The sequence below is a fragment of the Hyaena hyaena genome, unplaced genomic scaffold (assembly GCF_003009895.1).
Source record: "Hyaena hyaena isolate Hyena2069 unplaced genomic scaffold, ASM300989v1 scaffold_242, whole genome shotgun sequence".
NCBI lineage: Eukaryota > Metazoa > Chordata > Mammalia > Carnivora > Hyaenidae > Hyaena > Hyaena hyaena.
The window spans coordinates 1,981,966-2,004,315 of NW_024080869.1; the positions used below are offsets into that span (position 1 = coordinate 1,981,966).

Here is a 22,350-nt window from a genome sequence, read left to right on the forward strand (position 1 = left end):
AGATCTCACATCCCTCAGATTAAAAATAAATGGAATAACACCAGCACATTAATTTCCTAGGGATGCTATACATACTACATCTATAAAAGAGATGACTTAAAACAACAGAAATTTACTGTCTCATAGCTTTAAGGGTTAGGAAACTAAAGTTAAGTCAAGTCGTCTGTAGAGCCATTGTTCCTCTCCTAGATTTTAATTGTTACAGGGCAGTCATAGGCACTCCTTGGCTTATAAATGCATCACTCCAGTCTTGCCTTCGTCATCATGTGGCCATCTTCTACCTGCGTGACTGTCTTCACATGGTAGTTTTTTCTTAAAAGGACATCAGTCAACCTAGTGACCTCATCTTAAACTGATTATATCTACAGACCCTATTTTCAAATTAGGTCACATTCCTAGGTATTAGAGATTTGGACATGTTTTGGGGAAGCATAATGCAACATAACAACCAGTACCTTAGAAGTCTCCCTGTCATTCCCCCTTCCAGTTACTTCCTTTGCACTCCTTCCCAAAGGCTAGTGGCCACTATCATGTCTTGAAATACTAGTTTAGTAGTGCTCGATTTTGAACTTTATTTAAAGGGGATTATACAGACCATCACTGTCCAATAGAATTCTCTGTGACAATGAAAATATTTGATACCTCACCCATATGGTTGCTAATATTCATGTTTGGTTATTAAGCACTTGAAATGTAGCTTAAATGAGAAACTGAATCTTAAATCTTATTTAATTTTAATTGATTTAAATATAAATAGCCACATAGTGTCCATAATATTGGACAGCACAAGCAGGGTCTGTGTATTCTTTTTTGTCTGGGTGCCTTCGTTTTCTTTAATGTTTATTTTTGAAAGCATGCACAAGTGGGGGAGGGGGGAGAGAGAGGGACAGAGGAGCCAAAGCTCGTTCTGTCCTGACAGCAGCAAGCACAGTGTGGGGCTCAAACTCAAGAACCATGAGATCATGACCCGAGCCAAAGTCACTCAACCAACTGAGCCACCCAGGTACCTCTATGTCTGGATGCCTTCTAATCAACATTGTTTTATAGATTAATCCAGGTGTTAGCATGTAGCTTTGGTTTGTTCATTTCTAATATATGGATAATATTCTATTTTACATATATATTTCAATTCATCTATTTATAGACCTTTGCTTTGTACTTTTTGTCTGTTGCATGTAATACTGCTTACTGTGAATGGTCTCATACATGTCTCTTAATGCACATATGTGCACATTTCTGGGAATATATACCTAGGAGTGGGATTGCTTATGTTCATCTTCAGTAGGTAACACCAAATTGTTTTTCCAAAGTGATTGTGCCACTTTTTTTTGTCCCAGTGTAGTATATGATCTACATTTTCACTAATCTTTTAAATTATTAGGTCCCTTTAATTTTAGCTAGTGATGAGTATATACTGTTATTTCTTTGTAGTTTTAATTTATGCTTTTCTGATGAGTAAGGCTAGTTGAACATTTTGACATAATCTTTTGTCTGTACTTTTTCAAATTTCTTAACAGTTTTCTTGTGGATTTTTTTATTGATTTTTTTTTCAGGGTTGAAAATTTTTTAGTTCTTTCTGGGTACAAATTCCACGTAGTGCAAATACTTCCTCCCACTGTATGTCTTGCCTTTTTACTCATTTAATTGTCTTTTTTTTTTTTTTAATGTTTATGTATTTTGAGGGAGAAAAAGAGAATCCTAGGCAGGCTCTGTACCATCAGCACAGAGCCAGACGTGGGGCTCAAACCCACAAACCATGAGATCATGACCTGAGCCAAAATCAAGAGTTGACATTTAATCGACTTAGCCACCCAGGCTCCTCATTTAATGGTGTCTTTTAATGGATAAAAGTAATTTTAATACATTCCAAATTACCATAGTTTTCCATAATATTTTTTTAATTCTGTTTATGATTTTCTACACTAAGGTCATAAAGCTAACCCCTTGCATTATCTTCTAGAAACTGGACCACACTCTTAATTCCTGTAACTTTATAATAAGTTTTCACATTTTTTATAAGTGTTGTCACCTTGTTTATCTTTGCTAAGTGCATCTTGGCTTTTTTTTTTTTTTTATTTCCTTGTCCTTTTGAATTCATCTTAGGGCAACTTCCTGACCCAGAATCTAGCTTTAAGTTAACACACATTATACACTAGCCTGTAGTATTTTTTAATTTTTTTTCTTAATGTTTATTTATGTTTGAGAGAGAGAGAGAGCACAAGCAGGTGAGAGACAGAGAGAAGGGGAGACACAGAATCCAAAGCAGGCTCTAGGCTCTGAGCTGTCAACACAGAGCCCAGTGTGAGGTGTGGACCCACAAAGCGTGAGATCATGACCTGAGCCAAAGTCAGATGCTCAACCGACTGAGCCACCCAGGCACCCCTATATTTTAAATTACAGAAAACATAATACCACTGTCCCAGCTGAGAGGAAGATGTTGCTCCATCTTAGAGTGATCACTGGTGCCTATGACCTAAGTAGCCTCTGAAAGATTATGAACTGGATGAGATGAAATAAATCTAGTGTGAGAAGCTGGTAAAGGCCAAGAAATCAACACCTACTTCTACCTTCCTGGGCTTTAGCATCATTCTCAGGGAGAAAATGGAGAAACAGTTGTGAACACAAGAATGACTGTCTTAGTCATTACTGTAGTCCTATGCCAGGTTTACAGTGGGCATTCATTAAATATTTGTTAAATGAGTGCATATATGTACATATAATATATATGCTTCTCAGAAGACACTCTGCCTTAGATGCTAAAAAGCTTAAAGCTATATTTTAAAATAATTTTAATGTTTACTTTTGAGAGAACATGAGCAGGGGAGGGGCAGAGACAGAGACACAGAATCCAAAGCAGGCTCCAGAATCTGAGCTGTTAGCACAGAGCTTGACGTGGGGCTCAAACCCACTAACCATGACATCATGACCTGAGCCGAGGTCAGACGCTTAACCGACTGAGCCACCCAGGTGCTGCAAACTAAAATTTTAATGTCTTTGAGATTTTGGCATTTCATGGTTTAGCCTGTTTCAAGTCTTATGTGCATTGGATTACCTGTCAGTGATTCTATTAGTTTGTTGACTTTCTATGTCCCTAAAGAGAAATAACTTGCAAGTTCCTTATTAAGCTCATATTTATTATAATTCTGAGATTATATCCAGATTCTTATTATTTTGAAATACTCAAATTTATGAAGAAACTGTCAGGTCATCCTAAGGTTCTCAAAGGTTTGTATTTCCTTTCTTTAAAAGACAGATGTAGTTGATGAGATTTATATAAAGCCCGTGTTTATTTTCTGCACTAAATACTAAAATTCTATCTTTAAATGCAGATGTGGAATTAGAAGAAGCTATTAGAAGAAGTCTTGAGGAAATGTAATTATAAAGATACTACCACACAACATCAAGTGGCCTTGAAGAGACTCAGAATGATGAATCCTTGAGTTTGTTTTCTAAAGGAGACCAGAAATCTGTTAGTACAAATGTATTTGGAAACATGCTTTTTTTGCTTTTGCATCTGATACTTGCTTTGTATTTTTGTGCTATTTTGCAAAAATGTACAGAGGAGTAGAATACATGTTCATGCAGATATAAATCATGTATTCTTATATAGCTAGCACGGTTTTCCAGTTAACTTTGAATTTATATATTTAGGTTAAAAGAATTAAAAATAGAGAAGCTCTTGACTATTGTTTACATGTTTCCCAAATCGCATTAGTGCTTTAATTTTATTTGTACTGTACAGATGACTCTAGTTTATTTTTTTAGAGTGAAAATGAATGTAAATAAAGCTGTTATAGCCCAGTTTTTCTGTAAATTCTATTTCTTATGTGGCAATAGTATAGAATACCTTTGAGATCTTTGTTTGATTATTAGAAGAGAATAATGGAAACTGATCATGGAAACAAATTAAAAATTTTACCAGCCATGTTCTTTGTGGGTTTCACTCAGATGTATATTCCTGCTTTAACTGGAGCAGCACATTGCTGGAATAAAAAAAAAAAAACAAAACCTAATTTCCTTGAAATGATTAAAAAGAAATCTTTCCATTCCTTTTACCTGCTTAGACTATCATGTGACTTGTATTATCTGCTATTTAAAGGGAATGATGTCAAAATGTTTGCAAAGAATTAAATGTATTTTTAATAATATTAGTCCTCTTTTATATATATTTGTGTAAACATAATCTTCAAAAAATAATGTTAAATGTCTACTCAGGAGTAATCTTCCTTAATTAACCCTTTAAAATTTTTATTTCATTGTAAGTATCTTCATTCTAATTATTAACTTGTCAGTCTCCTACATTTCATATTACCCATTTAATTTTTAAATGTTCAGGCTCCATTGCGAATAATTAAAAAACATTACAAAATTAGAAGACTAGGAAGGGCTTATCTATCTTTGTGTATATGCTTCATAACCAGAAATGTCTTTATTAAAAATTTTGAGTAGTAATTCCATACAAAACTTAAAAGTGTCTATAAATGTAAATTTTTCTTTTAAGACAAAAAAATCATGGCTAGAATTTCCTTTTTTCTCTTCAACTAGATATTTTAGTGTAAAACAGAAGTACTAGTTGTTTTTGTTTATTAGTAGAGTCTTTCCAATCCACAATGGAAACCAGTTTGTGGTTTTATTTCTTAAGATGTCCTGTCCTACCTGCTTGCATGTTTTTAAGTAGACATGTAGGCTGAGAATTTACCAGTCATTTTTCCAAAATGACCACATTGTACTTTTCATTTGTATGTTAAAGTCATCAAGCAAGGCTTTCAGAGGTAGTCATGAGCTGGACCTTAAAGACTTCTCTAGGAGCTTGCTCAATAGTGAGGAGCAGAAAGAATGATCCAGAGAGAAGAGTGCTGATGTAGATGTGGGAAAGAGAAATCGACACCTCTCTGCCAGTGGTACCACACACAAATGTTCTGTTAAGAAGCTCTTGTGGTGTGTATGGTAGAGAATAAATGAAGTTTTTTATATGACAGTAAAGGGATATTTCATCATGACCATTAAAAAAAGATAATTGGGTGGTTTAATGTTTTAATTAATGTCACTGTATTTCTACTTGTTAAGCAATTAAAAATCATTTTTAAATTAATAATTTGAACTTAATTTAGACACAAAGAGGAGAGGTAATCAGTGGATGGTATTACAGAAAATTATGGGTTTATTAAATTATCAAAAGTAAATGATTAAAAAAACAAAAGTAAATGTTTCTAACATTGACAGAGATGCTTATCTTTTCATTACACCATTCACTTTTTTATTTATTCACTCCCTCACAAAGTATTTTTTGAGTACTTACCATGTGCCAGTGATTGTTCTAAACACTTGGGATATACCAGTGAGCAAAGCGAAGCCCACACTTCTTTATGGTTCACATAACTGGTGGAGAGACGGCTGGATAGAGTGTTATCCATTACTGTAAACAAGTGTATCCAATGGTGGTAACTAATGAAGGAAAAATAAAGAAGGGAAAGATTAGGTTTCTGAGAATAAATGGTGTGATCTGCCTTATTTAGAAGGATTACTGTAGTCATTGTGTTGAGAACATACACCAGAGGCAAGAGTAGAAGCAGAAGACCAGACAGGGAAGTGTTGGGAGTAATCCAGGTGAGAAGTGATGGTGGCTGGAACCAGAGTGGTAGCAGTGGAATTGGGGAGAAGAATCTTGAGTGTATTCTGAAAATAGAGGTGAGGGGATTTACTGATGGATTGGATCTATAGGATAGGAGAGAAAAGGAGTCCAGGACAATTCTAAACTTCCATGATAGACTCTCAGATCATTCACAACATGTCTTTGGATTCCAAGTTTGTGTCATGATAATGGCAAAATATGTTTAATGAGGTCAAATAATCCCCTACACCTATAGTTTATTAGCATTTAGACTGAGTTCAGAGGGAACTGGAATCCAGATTTACAGCAGTCCTCTCTATTCAGGTATTTAAATGGCTTTGATCTCAGATTAAAGGCTGTGATTCAGCTTTAAACTGTTATTATCTATCATTTTATGTGCCCCGTATATATATTCTCATCCTTGCAATATGAGGCGTATAGCTATAATGAGATGGGAGCAAAGCACAAGTTTTTAAGTACATTAATCTTTGTACTCCCAGTCCCGTGCTTTCACTGACCTTTATAGTGTCTGCCCTAGTGACTTGCCGCATCTTTTTCATTAACAGGAGATTTAAATAAATTGGGTGTGAAAGTCAAAAATGGGGTAGCTTTTTCGGCCCCCCCACCTTAAGCTTCAGGGGTGTTGTCCAGGCTTTCATTAATCTGCCTCAGGAAAGGGACTGGTAAGACAGGGTCAGGCAAGTACAGGCTCCCAAGAAGCTGTACTTAAATGCCATCTGTGTCACAAAGGAACTTTTTCTCCCTATCAAAGGATTTTTAATGGTTTTTGGTTTGGCCGTGAATTCTGAGCGCTGGGAGAAACGAGCGAAGCCCTAACAGTGATACCCACAGCCTACCGTTAGGTACCTGGGCGTGTGGGGAGTTGGCTACATCCAGGCTGCAGAGGCGGAGGTTCCCAAGGGTAGGGGTAGAGGGCTGTCCTGTGAGCCACTTCTGGGATTTCGGTTATTTCAGGGTCTGGAGAGCAAGATGCGGCGACCGCGTTAGGTCCTCCCCTTTCTTCGTCAGGCCCTTCGGGTGTCGGGGAGGCCGCTTTTCCGGCCCCCGGGCCCTGGCTGCCCACCTCCGAGGCGCCGTGGCCCGCGAGCTTCCTCCCGCAGCCACAGCCACTCCCCGCCGGGCACCGCAGCCCCGAGCCCGGCGGGCGGCGCGCCTGCCCTTGTTTGGCCACGCGGCGGCGGCGGCGGCGGAGTCGGCGCGTCCCGCCGGGCCGCCCCCCGCGGGCGTCAGAAGGAGGCGGGCGCCCCGCGCGGTGACGGCGACGCCTGCGGCCGCGGGACTCTCCACTCGCCGCCACCGGAGAGGCCGGTGACCTCTTGGCCGCCCCCCCTCGGAGGCTCAGATGGCTCAGGCGAAGATCAACGCGAAAGCCAACGAGGGGCGCTTCTGCCGCTCCTCCTCCATGGCCGACCGCTCCAGCCGCCTGCTGGAGAGCCTGGACCAGCTGGAGCTCAGGTGAGCGGCGGGGCGGTCTGCGGGCGGAGGCCGCGGGCGGCGGGCCGGCGCGCCCCGGTCCCGGGGCCGGCTGCGGCCGCGGAAGGTGCTTGCCCGAGATTCGCTCTCCGTGCGGATGGGGCGGTTTTGTCGGGCCCGCGGTGGGTTTTCCTCTCCGTCGGAGAGAGAACGCGTGCGATTTAAGGCGGAACCTGTGAGCACATTGTTGGTGGCCACGTTCTCGTTAACAGGCATGAGCGTTTGGGAACGGAGGAAAATCAGAGAAGGTAAAAGTTACCGTGACGTTATTTGAGATTAGAGACTGTGACAGTCCGTGTCTACAGAACTTCTAGAACCTTCTGAGTGCCAGTATGTGGTCTTCCCAAATGGTTTTAACTTACTCTTTTCCTATTATGCATTTTTCAGAGCGGCAGCAGTTTACTGGTCCCCGATGTGAGTGATAAGTTAGTTTCTTTGCTCCAAAACCCAGCAAAGCAAAAAATGAAAAATCCTGGGATCCGTCTGATAACAAGGAGTACGGAGTAGGACAAATGAGGGGCTGCGGGGAGAACAATGGCTGGGTACGTGGTGTAGTAAGACCCTGCAGCCTTCAATTTCCTCCTAACCCCGCATGCAACCTTTCCGTTAGTTTCTCAGTATTTACTGTGTTCCTTCTTCCAGAGAAGACACTGACTGACACCTTCTTGAAAGTGCTAATCATTGGCCTGAGAGTATAAGATAGTCACACTTTTTTTCTTAATTGAGTAAGATTTTATTAAGCAATATAGTGTTAAGCATATATACAATCTCTAATTTATAAAATTTTGGAAATGTTTGGAAAACCTTTATGTACTTCCTGTAAACGTTTATGTCACCAAAGTTACTGTGACAGTTGTGTGCAGGTGTAGATAAATGAACATCTTATTAATACTCTGCAGCCCCTGAAACTACAGTGAATTTTTTCCCCATAGTTTTCACGGGGGAGCAAAGAAGTATGTAAGCCAAAAATTTTAGGAAGTAGTCCATATGTCTTTATCTCCCTGGATTTATATACCAAAATGAGAAGAGGTGTCTATTTGCCAACAAAGTGCATGTATAACCACAGAATATCTTGGCAGTTGAGGCAGTTATTATCCTGAGAAAAGAGTCAAAAAATGAGAAATTCTCCTTCCACGATGATTTCATGGATGGCAACAGAGAGGGAAACCTGAGCCAAAACCACATTCTACGGTTCTGCTCAGAATGAGACAAATGGAACAAGAGAAAAGTAATGCTTTCCTGTGGTTGGGCTTGACACACTCAGCCCCCAGAGAACGTGGAACAAGACTGATCAGTGGCTTCAAGCTACTTAATGCCCCTCTGAAGTATTAATAATATTTCTTTTTACATAGCAGCATTACAAGTAACTCCCCACATCCTCCTGAAACCGTTATTTCACTATATGTTAACTAACTTGGATTTAAATAAAATTGTAAACATAATATAAATAAATAAATAGGAAATGAAGACACTGGGAAAAAAAAAAAAAGTAACACCCTCTTCTCTACAGGTACTTAGAACTTTGAGGGCAAGTTCTTAACTATTTCAGGGCTCTCTCCCTCCTGATCAGAAAGGATTTTTCCTGAAAGGAATGTGGAGGATATTGCCCCTCCCTTCTACAAGCTGAGTCATTCTCCTCAAACTTGAATTAACACCTCTTGTGTGGTAGGTGGAAAAGCAGGCATGTACTTATCTTTAAAGGAAAGCCTCTGGTTTTGAGTATCAGTATATTCTAATGTTTGATTAATGTAAAATGAATTGATTACTTTATACAAGTGATTACATTATAACTTAATTAACCCTTGAGCTGAGGAGGAAAGACTGATTAAAATGTGCTAATTACTCATTTTAAGGACTTCTCTAGTAATTTTTGGCTTTTGTAAGCTTTGTTTCTTCCTTACAATAAAAAGTAATAACTAATCTAAGGAAATGTTTTAGAAGGTAGTGAAAATAAAGAAAAATGCAAATGCTGATGCTTTAAAGTTCCTTTGAAACCACGTGAGCAGTGTCACAGAGCACTGCACTGTTAAAAACTAGCATCATGCCTAGATCTATTTGTAAAAGAAAACATATTCATAGGTAATTTGCTCTAATAGTTTAATTTTATATTAAGGATGACTCATAAGGCAGTGTTTTAGATAGAATAAAACACTATAGTTTGTACTCAGAAGCTTCCATTTACTGTTCCCCAGCCAATAAAAAATGTCATCCATATGAAACTGAAAGAAATTTGCCAAATGCTTTATGAGCTAGAGTATCAACTGGTGTATCTGATTTTTAAATGCTTTGAAATGTTTGGCAGCATTCTACAAATCATTAAAGGAATTCCGTTTGTTCCTAATACTTTACCACGATACTTGCGTTTCTTTCTTGACTCCATCTCCTCTCCTTTTTTGCTTCTTCCTAAAAAGGGGATTCCTTTCTCTCCCAGTTTTTTGACCAATTCTAAGTGGTGCCTGATTTTTGCATTTTGTTTTAGGTGTGCAATATAGTGATGCAGCCATTCTTATTTTTTTGAGTATACATGTATATATAGGTTTATTTTTATTTGAGAGAGAGGTAGAGAGCAAGTGGGGGAGGGTCAGAGAGACAGAATCCCAAGCAGACCCTGCAATGTCAGCACAGCACCCAGTGAGGGGCTCAAACTTAGGGACCGTGAAATCACAACCTGAACTGAAGCCAAGAGTCAGCCGCTTAACCAGCTGAGCCACCCAGGTGCCCTGATTCAACAATTCTATACATTACTCAGAGCTCCTCAAGATAAGTGTACTCTTGGGGCACCTGGCTGGCTCAATCAGTAGAGGCTGGGAGTCCTGATTGAGCCCCACATTGGGTGTAGAGATTACTTAAAAATAAAATCTTTAAGGGGCACCTGGGTGGCTCAGTCAGTTAAGCATCTGTCTTTGGCCCAGGGATTATGGGTCCAGCTCCTCGTCAGCTCTGTGTTGACAGCTCAGAGCCTGGAACCTGCTTCAGATTCTGTGTCTCCCTCTCTCTCTGCCCCCCTCCCCCACTCACACTCTGTCTCTCTTTCAAAAATAAATATTAAAAAAAAAAAAAAAAACTTTAAAACGGGTGCTTGGGTAGCTCAGTCAGTTAAGCATCTGACTTTGGCTGAGGTCATGAGCTCCCAGTTGGTGAGTTCAGGCCCTGCGTCAGGCTCTGTGATGACAGCTCAGAGCCTGGAGCCTGCTTCGGATTCTGTGTGTGTGTCTCTCTCTGTCCCTCCCCCGTCCACACTCTGTCTCTATCTCTGTCTCTCTCTCCCAAAAATAAATAAACACTTTAAAAAAAAAAAAAAAAGATAAGTGTACTCTTAATCCCCTTCACTTATTTTACCCATCCCATCCACCCCTTCCCTCTGGTAACTGCCCATTTGTTCTCTATAATTAAGGTCTTGTTTTTTTGGTTTGTCTCTCTTTTTTTTCCCTTTGTTCATTTGTTTTCTTTCTTAAATTCCACATATGAGTAAAATCATATGTTATTTGTCTTTCTCTGACTGACTTTGCTTAGCCTTATACACTCTAGCCCCATCCATGTTGTTGCAAATGGCAAGATTTCATTCTTTTTTATGGTTGAATAATATTCCATTAAGTATATGTATATGTGTATCTTCTTTATCCGTTTATCGATGGACACTTGGGCTACTTCCATAATTAGGCTATTGTAAATAATGCTGAGATAAACGTAACAGTGCATATAACCTTTCAAATCAGCATTTTTGTACTCTTTGGGTAAATACCCAGTAGTATGATTACTGGATCATAGGATAATTCCATTTTTAATATTTTGAAGAACCTCCATACTGTTTTCCAGTGTCGGTACCAGTTTGCATTCCTGCCAGCAGTGCACAAGGGTTTCCTTTCCTCCACATCCTCGCCAATACTTCATTCTTGGATACTTGAGTACTTAATAAGAGAAGGGACTATAATTTGGAGAGCCTGTTTTGGAAATTATTTATTTCAATTAAATTCATGATGGGAGCATTTGCCATTTCTCTTCCTTTGTATGAAAGCACAAGTTCTTGGTATTTATAAGCCGGAGTTCATAATGGTAAGTATGTGATAAATAGCCTGAAGCCAGTGTTTACCAGCACCAATTCTAGACACAGGACGCGTAGTAACCCATAAACATAATTGTTTTAGTCAGTGCTGTAACTCAACTGTGTTAAACTCTTTACCTGCTTTACTTCATTCAGTCACAACCACCATCTCATTAAACCTGTTTCATAAATGAAGAAATTGAGTCAGAGAGAACTTAGGTTACACAGCCAGTTAGTGGCAGTGCTGGTTTGAACAGCGTGACTGAAAAGCCATTGCCGCTTCATTGCATGCTGTGTAAGCGGACATATCCACTGTAGCCTCAGTCTGGTGAAGTCGCTGTCCGGCCTCTCTCACAAATGTGTCCTTTTGATTCGTAGGCTGCAGAGATGTGTGAGGCACAGGAGACCCGAATACTAGGGGAGGACGCAAGAACTTCAAGTTCTGCCCTCCTAAGAATTTTCTGACTAAAATTTCTTTGTGTTAAAGCCTGCTTAGTTGTGATTTCACGCAGAGAATTTTCCAGGAGTACCACCCAGGCCAGCCTTGGTATGAGGAGGAGTTCTTTCCCAATTTTGGACATGTAGCTCTTCTAGGATCTGTTAATAAAAACAGAGCCACCCTTCTCCGCCAAGAGAAGTATTGTCAAATGATGTTTAAAAGCTTGAAGGGTAAAGTGAGGTGGCCTAACACTTGTCTAACCAGAGTCCCAGAAGAAAATAATAGCATGGAGGACAGGGAATATTCAGAGATACTATGGCTAACAGTTTTCTAGAGCTAAATGGAAGGGTTGTAGACAGAAAGATTTATATGTGAGGTGAATTTAAGGATCTCCGTAGCTGACAAACAGTGCAAATATTACTTAGATAAATTAAGTAGAAGTCTAGGTTCAGCTAGCGGAAACAGCACATGAAAGGTCAATGGTACCAGAAAACAAGCAAACCTTGAAATCTGCTAAAGAATGAAATATTCTGAAGAATGCATTTTATCTTAGCTATGAAATGAAAAAAAGTGTACATGAAAATGTATCTGAGAAGTCCCATTAAAAGTAAGATCTGTTTATCACAGGAAAAATGCCCTGACAGTTTCTAGCCTTGGGGAGGAAAACAAAAGTAAAACAACAACAACAGAAAACCCACAAGATTTAAAAGTTCCATCTAATTTCTTCTGTATTTGGGGCTCCTGGGTGGCTCAGTCAGTTAAGGGTCTGACTTTGGGTTGGGTCATGATCTCATGGCTTGTGGGTTCAAGCCCCAAGTCGGGCTCTGCCCTGGGAGCACAGAGCCTGTCTCCCTCTCTCTTGCCCTCACCAGCTCGCTCGCTCGCTCTCTCTTTCTATCTCTCAAAAATAAACGTTAACAATAATTTTTTCTGCATTTGGTATCATTTAATGGCAAAATATCTTCCTTATATTTATGGGGGTTTTTCCTAGCGCGTCTCCTCTTAAACCATTTTCTTGTTAACAATTCCATGAACTTACTGTTGTAACTGGATGTAACTGAAGCTTTCCTTTTTAGAATAACATTTAATTCTCTATCATTGTGCATTTGAGTACAAACTCAAGAGTCTTGAAAAATTAATCTCTTCTTTCAACATCTTCTCATTTACCAGTCACATGATTTCATCTTTGTCATGTACACAGTGCAGTCATGGTTTGTGTTTTTCACATAAATATTGCATATTAGTGCCAACTCAACCTCCCTTCTGTGCACTGGGCCCTTGGTTATCTGCCTAAGAGTTTGCTAATGTAAAATATTTAAGCACGCAATGAATGGTGCTGGAAGTGGGCCTGCTGTTGCATTAGTGCTGTTTTATTGGTTTTTATTGTGCTTTCCAGCCACATTTGTCACATAAGATTCATACCAGCTCTTTGTTTTTCTAGTTCTTATGAACTCAGAGTTCAACATATATTTAGTATCTTGATGAACAAAGAGACCGTGTGACTTTGTAGTCTATCAGTGCTATTTTGGGGTCTAACAGGTGGATGGCTGTTGGGAAAAGGCAAATGTGTGGTTAGGGTGAGAAGGGGAAGCCTTATATGGAGTGGACATGTGCTTAAACATTAGTGAAGTTGTTCCTTCTGTGCCCACTTAAGGCAGTGATCAGGATTAGATCTTCCATGATCTCATGATTCTTGGGCCATCTGAATACTGAGAATGTAAGTCTGTCACTGTTCATTTTGCAAAAGTGGCAACGTATAACAAGCATTTGCCCTGGAAATAAAGCACTGATGCATACAGGATTTTCTTTTCTTCTGCTCCCATGATTCCATAGCCTTGTTCTTCAGTGACTAGGTGTGTTCATGTGTATGTGTATTAAGAGTGCACGTGTATTTATACTTGAGGGAATTAGGAAAAGTAGTGCTTCTATAGCTTGATCAGGGCTTTATACCAAAAGCCTAAGCAGACATTTCCTTTAAACTCAAGAAAAGACAAAGGTCTTTCTTTGAAGCCTGTCTAATCACCACTGCTTAATAAAGTAACAGAGGACTTTAGTTAGTACTATAAATAAATAAAAATAGGAGCTGATAGGATTGAAAAGGAGGAAATTAAAATTGTCATTTTGTACAGATGATATGCTCACCAATCAGGAAGAATCATGGAATCAAAAGATAAATTATTAAAATTAATAAATAAATCAGTTACCAGTTACAAGGTGAACCTTCTAAAAACAGCATTTCTCTAACCAGCAATAACCAGCAAGAAATTATAATTTAAAATATTTATAATAACAACAATCTTCAGAGGATCAAAGCACTCTAAAGAGTCCACAAAAACTACCATGGAGAATACTTAAAAACTTGGGGCACCTGGGTGGCTCAGTCGGTTAAGTATCCAACTCTTGGTTTCAATTCGGGTCATGATGTCACAGTTTGTGAGTTCAAGCCCCGTTTTGGGCTTTGTGCTGACAGTGTGGAACCTGCTTGGGATTCTCTCTCCCTCCCTCTCTGCCCCTTCCCTGCTCCCACTCTCTCTCTCTCTCAAAAAATAAATAAATAAATAAACTTTAAAAAATATATTAAAATTTTTTTGAAAAGAATAGTTCAAAACTCTAGGAATATAGAAGAGGGGTGCCTGTCTGGCTCAGTCGATTGAGCATGTGACTCATGATCTCAGGGTCGGTGGGGTTTACTTAAAACAATAAAATATTTTTTTGTTGTTATTTTTTTAATTTTGAGAGACAGAACATGTGGAGCAGAGCGAAAATCCCGAGCAGGCTCTACACCATCAGCATAGAACCTAATGCCAGGCTCAAACTCACAAACTGTGAGATCATGACTGGAGGCCGAAATCAAGGGTCAAGACAGGACACTTAACCAACCTAGCCACCCAGGTGTCCCCCAAAAATAAAATCTTAAAAATATAATACAAAAATAAACGTAGAGAAGATAGAAGATAATCTGAATAGATGGAGAGATAGATATCATATCATGCCTCTGGATAGAATGGCAATATGCTAAAGATGTCAAATTTCCCTTAGTTCTTTGAGAAACCCAATAAACTTACTCTAGAGTTAATGTGCAGGATTAAAAGTCTAAATAGCTAAGTTACATTTAAGATTAAGGTACTAGTTCTGCCAAATAATAAGGCATATTACAAGGCTGTTGCTATGTTTTAAAAATGTGTGTTGGTATAAGAACAGTCAAATACACGAGTGGGTGTAATAGAGATTTCCAATAGTAGACAATCAATTTCCTATAAATCATTGGAGGATAGGTGGATGGTCGGCGGATGGAATGTTGGAGAAACCAGTTCACTATTTGGAAAAAATAAAACAAAATCCTTACCTAGTCACCTACAGGGTGGATTCTAGATGGACTAAGACATAAATATGAGAAAGATGAAGCAATAAAGTTAATAGCAAAAAATACAGGAAAATATCTTATGACCTAGGATGGAAAAACCCTGTAGCAAAACTTCAAAGCATAAACCATAAGGCAAAAGAAGAGCAAGAAAAGACTAATTTGATCACTTCAAAGTAAGGATATCTGTTCAGTGAAGGACATCCCAGACAAAATTCATATATGATAGGATGGGAGAAGATGAATGTCATGTTTTTAACATAGGATTAATTCCTCGAACATGCAAATCAATAAGAGGACAGTAACCCTTGTTTAAAAATGATAAAACAAACAAGGGAGGGAGGGGGGAAAGGAAATGAAATGAAATGAAAATAGGCACAGGCTATGAAGAGGCTAACAAGAATATGAACAGATATCCAAAATTATTGGTAATGACAGACATGTAAATTAAGTACGAACATGTCACTGTACACTTACTAGACTGGCAACAAGTAGAAAGTTGGAAAATGCTGAGTATTGGTAGGGCTATGGGGACACAGGGATTCCTCTCCTTTGCTGCTGGGAATATTGTGAAGGAGTTCAGGACAGGGTCCCCCAGAATGTGCCACTTTGATATGTGGGTTATTTTGAGCTGAAGGCATGTGAGAGCCTGCAGGCTCAAAAGACACTTTTGCCCCTCCCTTAACCACACAGAAGAATCTAAATTAGGGGTCGTTCCCAGAATAAGGGTTTAGGCAGAGAGAAATTTTATCTGAGTGGCCCATCTGTTTGGTAGGGCAAGCATCTAACTACCAAACATCTGCTCTTCTTATCACCCCGTGAAGTATATTCCTGTTGTCTGAAGTTCCAGACCCCTACTCTCCTCCTTCATTTAGAATGACAGCTACACCTGATTTTGCCTGACCATCATTGGAATTTCCATGTCCATGTGGGTTCCCCCTATGTACACTATTATATTTGATGTTTTCCTCTTAATCTGTCTCTGTCAATTTGATTCTTAGTCCAGCTAGAAGCACCTTTGAGGGGACAGGAATTCTTGCTTCCCAGCAGTGGTCTAGCATAGCCATTCCTGAGAACAGTCATAGTACTACTGAGTTAAATTGAGGATGCGCACACCCTTGTCTCAGGAATTCTACCCTGGGATACATCCTAAGGAGATTCTCATTCAGTCCATTTGGGGACATGTATTCATTTAAGCATTTTTTGTGGTGATGAAAAGTGAGGGGACAAGGTGGGCGTCTTCAGTGGGAGAGTGGATGTAAAACCAGATGGATATGCCTGAAGTATATGATATGCAGCAATCAGAAGCTACTGACTAGGGGCGCCTGGGTGGCTTAGTCGGTTAAGCGGCCGACTTTCGCTTAGGTCATGATCTCGCGGTTCGTGGGTTCGGGCCCCGCGTCGGGCTCTGTGCTGACTGCCAGCTCAGAGCCTGAAGCCTGTTTCAGTCTGTGACTCCCTCTCTCTCTGACCCTCCCCTGCTCACACTGTCTCTCTCTCTCCTAGAAATAAATAAAACATTAAAAAAAAAATTTAAAAAAAAAAAAAAAGCTACTGACTAGATGTTCACGTAGGAAGCTGGATGGTTTTTAAGAAAATAATGCTGAATGAAAAACAGAGAGAGATATAACTTGAAAATAGATGAGACCACAAATACAGATTTTGTTAAGAACCAAATAGAAAATATATAAACCCTAAATAGAATGGTCGCCATACAAGCAAGAAGGTAAATGGGAGTAGGGTAGGTGGAGTGAAAACAATAGGAAAATTAACTTTTTAAAAAGGAATAAAGAATGTTTGAAAGGTGCCCCTAGTGATCTGGAAACCTGAGTTGGAGCACATAATAGAGATGAGGAAAACTAAATGTCCACGTGGTGACTTGTCCCAATTTCTGCAGGGTGGAGGCTTTGAGAGAAGCGGCAACTGCTGTGGAGCAAGAGAAAGAAATCCTCCTGGAGATGATCCACAGCATCCAGAATAGCCAGGACATGAGGCAGATCAGCGACGGTGAGAACATTGCCACGGAAGGGAGCTCATCTTTTCTACTCCGTGAAGGGATTTGGGATACGTGTGGGTTCCTGTGCGCTTGACTTGAGGAAGGAGCACACCAGGCTTTGAGCAGCCATGAGCAGCGGACAGCAGCTGCAGCTGTCAGGCTATTACAAGAGCCAGTATCCAGAGGTCACCCTTCTGGCCCACCCCCTACTTCAGGGACATGATTGGAAATGGTAGAAAAAGCCCCCACGCTCCAAAAGAGGTAGCGCTGAGCAGTAAGGCTGTGGCTTTAACCTCAGGTTCACACTCCTAACTTCAGCTCCTCAGAAGTTACTAGACTGTGGAAGTGTAAAAGCAGAAAAAACAAAAAGAAGGGTTGAGGTGCAACTTAAATAGAGAAAGGAGAGAAAATCCAGGGGAAGTAAATTATGGACCGGATAAAGCCCCATTACTGTAAAAGCATGGTATTGTTTCCATAAGAAAAGCATGACTGCCCAGGAGAGACAGGGCACCTGTCATTTCCGTTCACCAGCAGTGGTCTTCCTAATTTGGTTGCCCTGGTGCTTCCTGGGACAAGCTGATGGACCGGCAGCTGGTGCCATGAACATGCCATCTAACTCCAGGGCCTGAACTGTTAGACATGCACGGGGGGTCAAGACCTAGCCAGTCTTTTCCCCATCCTGACCAAAGATCCATGAATTAGGAAGTTACAGAACAGAACAAATAGGAGATTGCTGACATTTTCATATAAATAATGAAATGTTGACCCAGCGCACCTTTCCCTACTATTGCCTCTCTGTGCTGGCAAAGACTTAAACCACTGGCCTGCTCAAATTTGCCTGGAGAAGATGAAGCCAGTGCCTCATTTTGAGGCCAGCTTTTTCTTCGCTGCCGTGGCTATGTTTTTGTCAGCCAAAATTGGGTCATTGTATTCTGATACACTTGCAGAATATGTCACCCCAAAGTATGCCTCTTTGGCATAAGAATTATTTCAAGCTGAATATTTTTGAGAAACTGCAGACACAGGAGAAGTTCTGAAAACAGAGTAGAAGTCATTCTTTTGTAAGGCAAGTTTAAATTTATAAAAGAAAGTTCCATTTATAAGGAACTCTGTGTACCAGAAAGAGGATGACTGGAAATCACAAGAAACTCTTATCTATGCAGAAAGCGCCTACTAAATCTGCAAAACAACCTTACCCTGGTTTATTCTGCTTTTCCTGGTAACCTCCCCAAGAAGGGGAAGGCCTCCCTCAATGTCTTAGTCCTTAGCTGAGGATGGTTTTTAAGGTGGTGACTTGGGCCATCTCAGGGAGTTAGACCATTTCAGTAAACTTCTCCTATGTATATTTGAAGTATACATATTAATAAACTTCTGGGTTTTTTTTCTTGTGAATCTGTCTTTTATTAGGTTTCTCAGGCAAGAACTCAGAAAGGTACAGGGAAAATATTTTTCTGCCCTTACATGCGCATCCATATGGAGAGATCCACCAAATCTGATCCCTTGCTCTACACAGCACAAAGCCCTGGTTACATTCACTATTCACTCTGTGTTAAGACTCTGTCTCCATCCCAGCTACAAACGCATACCCACCCGCACTTTTTCAAGCACAACCACTAAGAAGTCATCTAGTAGTACCCCATGCATAAAGACTTTCAGGGAAAGGTATTCTGCAGCCTCTCTCTGTAATACACTCATCAGTTAATCTTGCGTGCTATAGTTTTAACTTTTACATTTAAAAATTTCATAGCAGAAGCACTTAAAGAAAGTAGTTTTAGCCACAAATGAATGACTTTGTGTTCTCAACATTGATATAATTATATCTCCTATTGATTGATACTTTAAACTTTCTACATTTAGGAGAAAGAGAAGAATTAAACCTAACAGCAAACCGTTTGATGGGACGAACCCTCACCGTTGAAGTTTCAGTAGAAACTATTAGGAATCCCCAGCAGCAAGAATCCTTAAAGCATGCCACCAGGATTATCGATGAGGTGGTCAGTAAGTTTCTGGATGATTTGGGAAACGCCAGGAGTCACTTGATGTCACTGTACAGTGCGTGTTCATCTGAGGTGCCACCTGGGCCTGTTGACCAGAAGTTTCAGTCCATAGTGATTGGCTGTGCTCTTGAAGATCAGAAGAAAATTAAGAGAAGATTAGAGACTCTGCTTAGAAATATTGAAAATTCTGACAAGGCCATCAAGCTGTTAGAGCATTCTAAAGGAGCTGGTTCCAAAGCTCTGCAACAGAATGCTGAAGGCAAATTTAACTAGTTTTGAAAAAGAAGAGCGCTTACAAATGATGATGTAAAAATGATTAAATACTAGTTCTTTATGTTAGACATAACATTTGATACTGATTGTTTGTTTCAGATGAGGAAAATATTCCAGTGTCATCAGTTTTGTGATTAAATAATTAAAACTAGAAGTATTTTAATTATCTTTCTAGAAGTTTTTAGATTGAATTCTTGTCTTGTATTAGAATCTAGCACCTAATATATATATATATTTTTTACTATTCTGTGGATGAATACATAGTACATAGGAGAGTTAGTGCTCAGCCTGGGGCAAAAACATTACTTTCTTTCCTGAGTTTTATCTGGTGTGGAGATGCTTGGGCACATGGGGCATTTGGTTGACTAGAAATTCTTTACCTTAAGCAGCACACACACTTACTACACATCTACTGTTAACTAAGAAGTGTGCTTAAAAGGGATCACAAAATAAGAACCTTTCCTTACATCTTTTTCATAAAGCACCTTTTTTTGGACATCTCTATCAATTTTGACTTTAAGATTTATGCATCTGGTAATATGAATATATTTATTCCTATATGTGAAAACATGGGATAAAGTGTGAGAGAATTCACCTCTGATTTTACCACTGTGAACAGCTCTATATCCACTTCATCTTTTTCCAAATGCATCAATTCTCTCAATTTTTACTCATTATAGAAATACAGTGTTGTAACTTGCCTTTTTTTAAAAATGCTGCTATTAAGTCTGCTAATCGTCAACTTTAAAACCTCGATTCTGTATAGTTGTATAACTGACTTAGCCATTCCCCTTACTAGACATTTAGATTGTTTCCAGGTTGTTTCTTATTCCTGTATATTTATATACAGAGAGCTTTTTCTTTTTTCTTTGTTTTTTTATTTTCTTTGTATAAATTCCCAGCAGTGGGATTTACTGGGTCAAAGGGTATATACATTTTCATGACCTGACATACTTCCAGAATTTTTTGTATAAGAGTTACATCAATTTATACTGTCTTCAGTAATTAAAATGTAGCTATTTCACTAAAAACTTTCCAGAATCAAGCATTGTTTTTTCTTACATTAGAAATTACACTAAATACCTGAATTTCGTTTGCATTTTGTTGACTAACGAGGTTGACCAGTATATTGATTATTCTTGTATGTGTGATAAATGAAACAAATGTGTAGAACACTTTTCATTTGTTAGAAGTCATTAGTGCTGTGGATACACAAAAACCTCAACTCCCCCTCAAATACGACTTCAAAGTGAATGCATCAAACCCAATTTTCATGAGAATGTAGGTATTCTTTAACACTGGGGGGAAAAAAGAGTCAAGATCCAGATTGGCTTTATATATTTATATCTTGCAATGCAGACAATATTGAGCTTCATTTTCTGGGCAAAAATGTCAAATTAGCCTCTCTTCATAAAAAGCAATTACAATCTGAGAACATTATGGTGTTGATTGCCGTTGCTAAGTTGGCCTCATTTAAATCTTTCCACTTCATGGGAAGCATTAATTCTCATTGATAACTGTGGTCAAAGCCTCTTGATTTTGTCAGTTGATTCTCATTTGCTATCATCAGTTTCATGATCACATAAAGACGTTCTTTTTGTGCCATCTTTACCAGCTTTTTGAAAATTAGGAAGCAAGGATCAAGTTTTCTTCCAGTTTTCAAGGACAGTCAGCATCTTTGAATCCCTTCCACCCTGGAAGATGCCCCTGCTTCCCATTCACTTGTTCACTCCATGTCAGACTAGGACATTTTCTACCAGAGGTTTGGGCCCTGCCTCCTCAACCTTTGTGCTCTTCATGTTGTTTCTTACCCATTTTTTTGCAGTGGAGATTTGTTGGAGGCCAGCCCTTATCACAGACTTGAAGAGCTGCGGTGTGCTGTCTCCAGGCTGTCTCGGTTTCTGGCCTGCAGCATCTGTCGCCCTCTGTACTTCCAGCCTGAACCACATTCTAGGGGCACGGACCTCAGTGTGTTGATTCTTAACATTTTTATTTCTTATAAGAATGAATAGAAGTGTAATTCATTTTTAAATGGTGAAACTACCAAGAGTCACATGTTACCTTCATCTGTCATCTTTCTTTTTTTTTTTAATGTTTATTTACTTTTGAGAAAGAGAGACAGGGGAGAGTGTGAGCAGGGGAGGGGCAGAGAGAGAGGGAGACAGAATCCAAAGCAGGCTCCAGGCTCTGAGCTGTCAGCACACAGTGTGACGCAGGTCTCCAACTCCTAAGCCATGAGATCATGACCTGAGCCAAAGTCTGACACTCAACCAACGGAGCCACCAAGGTGCCCGTCATCTTTTATATAGGTAATAGTTTGGGACCACAATGGAATTCAGAGTATGTTATCTTTTATTCATACATTCCCTAACAGTCCCATTTCTTTTTGTTTGTTTGTTTGTTTGTTTGCTTAATGTTTATTCATTTTTTGAGAGAGAAGGAGAGAGGGAGAAAGAGACAGAGCACAAGTGGGGGAGGGGTGGAGAGAGAGACACAGAATCTGAAGTAGGCTCCAGGCTCTGAGCTGTCAGCACAGACTCTGACACGGGGCTCAAACTCACGAACTGCGAGATCATTTCATACCATTTATAGAATGTAGCCTGCAGTGTTTGGACAGCCCTGCTGCTTGCCTCATGAGCGCTGCTTCCCAGTAGAGTGTCCCTAATCCTACACTGGCTCTTAGAGTGTGCAGCTCGCGGGACCTGCCAAGGAATCGACAGGAGAGCACTCAGTGTGCATCAACTGAGGACAGAGTGACAGTCCTTCCCCCGGAAAAGTCTGACAAATGTAGAATTGTGCCTCCTGGTATTTTAATGTAGGAACACTTGAAGTTAAGGGAAAAAAAAAATCCAGACAGCTTTCAGAGGGATAGGAAGGAGAGAGCTAACAGTAAATAAATGTGAACTGGGCTTTCCAACTGTGCTGCTCTTTCAGTACCAGTACTGCATCCACTAGGGGGCACCAGTCACACTGTTCTATGGGAATGGTGTCCTGTGACTAGAACATTAGCAAGTGAGGTATGATGTAGAGAGACACAATAATGAGTGCAGACATGGTCTTCTGCGTAGATGCAGCTCACTCTCACACTCCAACTCAAAATTCTTGGAATTCACCCTACAGAGGTGATCAACTAATTA

General features: G+C 39.7%; 2 protein-coding genes across 4 annotated transcripts in view; both read left to right on the top strand.

Annotated features, from left to right (window-relative positions):
• ZNF451 (zinc finger protein 451) overlaps positions 1-5,220 on the top strand; it is an 87,524-nt gene extending 82,304 nt beyond the window's left edge. For all 3 annotated transcript variants that reach the window (XM_039244310.1, XM_039244313.1, XM_039244314.1), the window contains one exon: positions 3,330-5,220. In XM_039244310.1, coding sequence (XP_039100241.1) covers positions 3,330-3,376 — 47 coding nt within the window. In that variant the 3' untranslated portion in view covers positions 3,377-5,220. The remainder of the gene's footprint in view (positions 1-3,329) is intronic.
• A 1,645-nt stretch (positions 5,221-6,865) lies between these two features.
• On the top strand, positions 6,866-20,278 carry BAG2 (BAG cochaperone 2). Its single transcript, XM_039244303.1, has 3 exons — positions 6,866-7,087; positions 16,845-16,954; positions 18,801-20,278. The coding sequence occupies exons 1-3, from the start codon at positions 6,975-6,977 to the stop codon at positions 19,211-19,213; spliced, it is 636 nt and encodes a 211-aa protein (XP_039100234.1). The 5' UTR covers positions 6,866-6,974; the 3' UTR covers positions 19,214-20,278.
• Positions 20,279-22,350: the final 2,072 nt, after the last annotated feature.

Excerpts from the sequence above, each read along its gene's own strand:
- BAG2 (XM_039244303.1), top strand. The coding sequence starts at position 6,975 with ATGGCTCAGGCGAAGATCAACGCGAAAGCCAACGAGGGGCGCTTCTGC. Across the intron at positions 7,088-16,844 it reads CTGGACCAGCTGGAGCTCAG|GGTGGAGGCTTTGAGAGAAG; the intron begins GTGAGCGGCGGG and ends CAATTTCTGCAG. Across the intron at positions 16,955-18,800 it reads CATGAGGCAGATCAGCGACG|GAGAAAGAGAAGAATTAAAC; the intron begins GTGAGAACATTG and ends TTCTACATTTAG.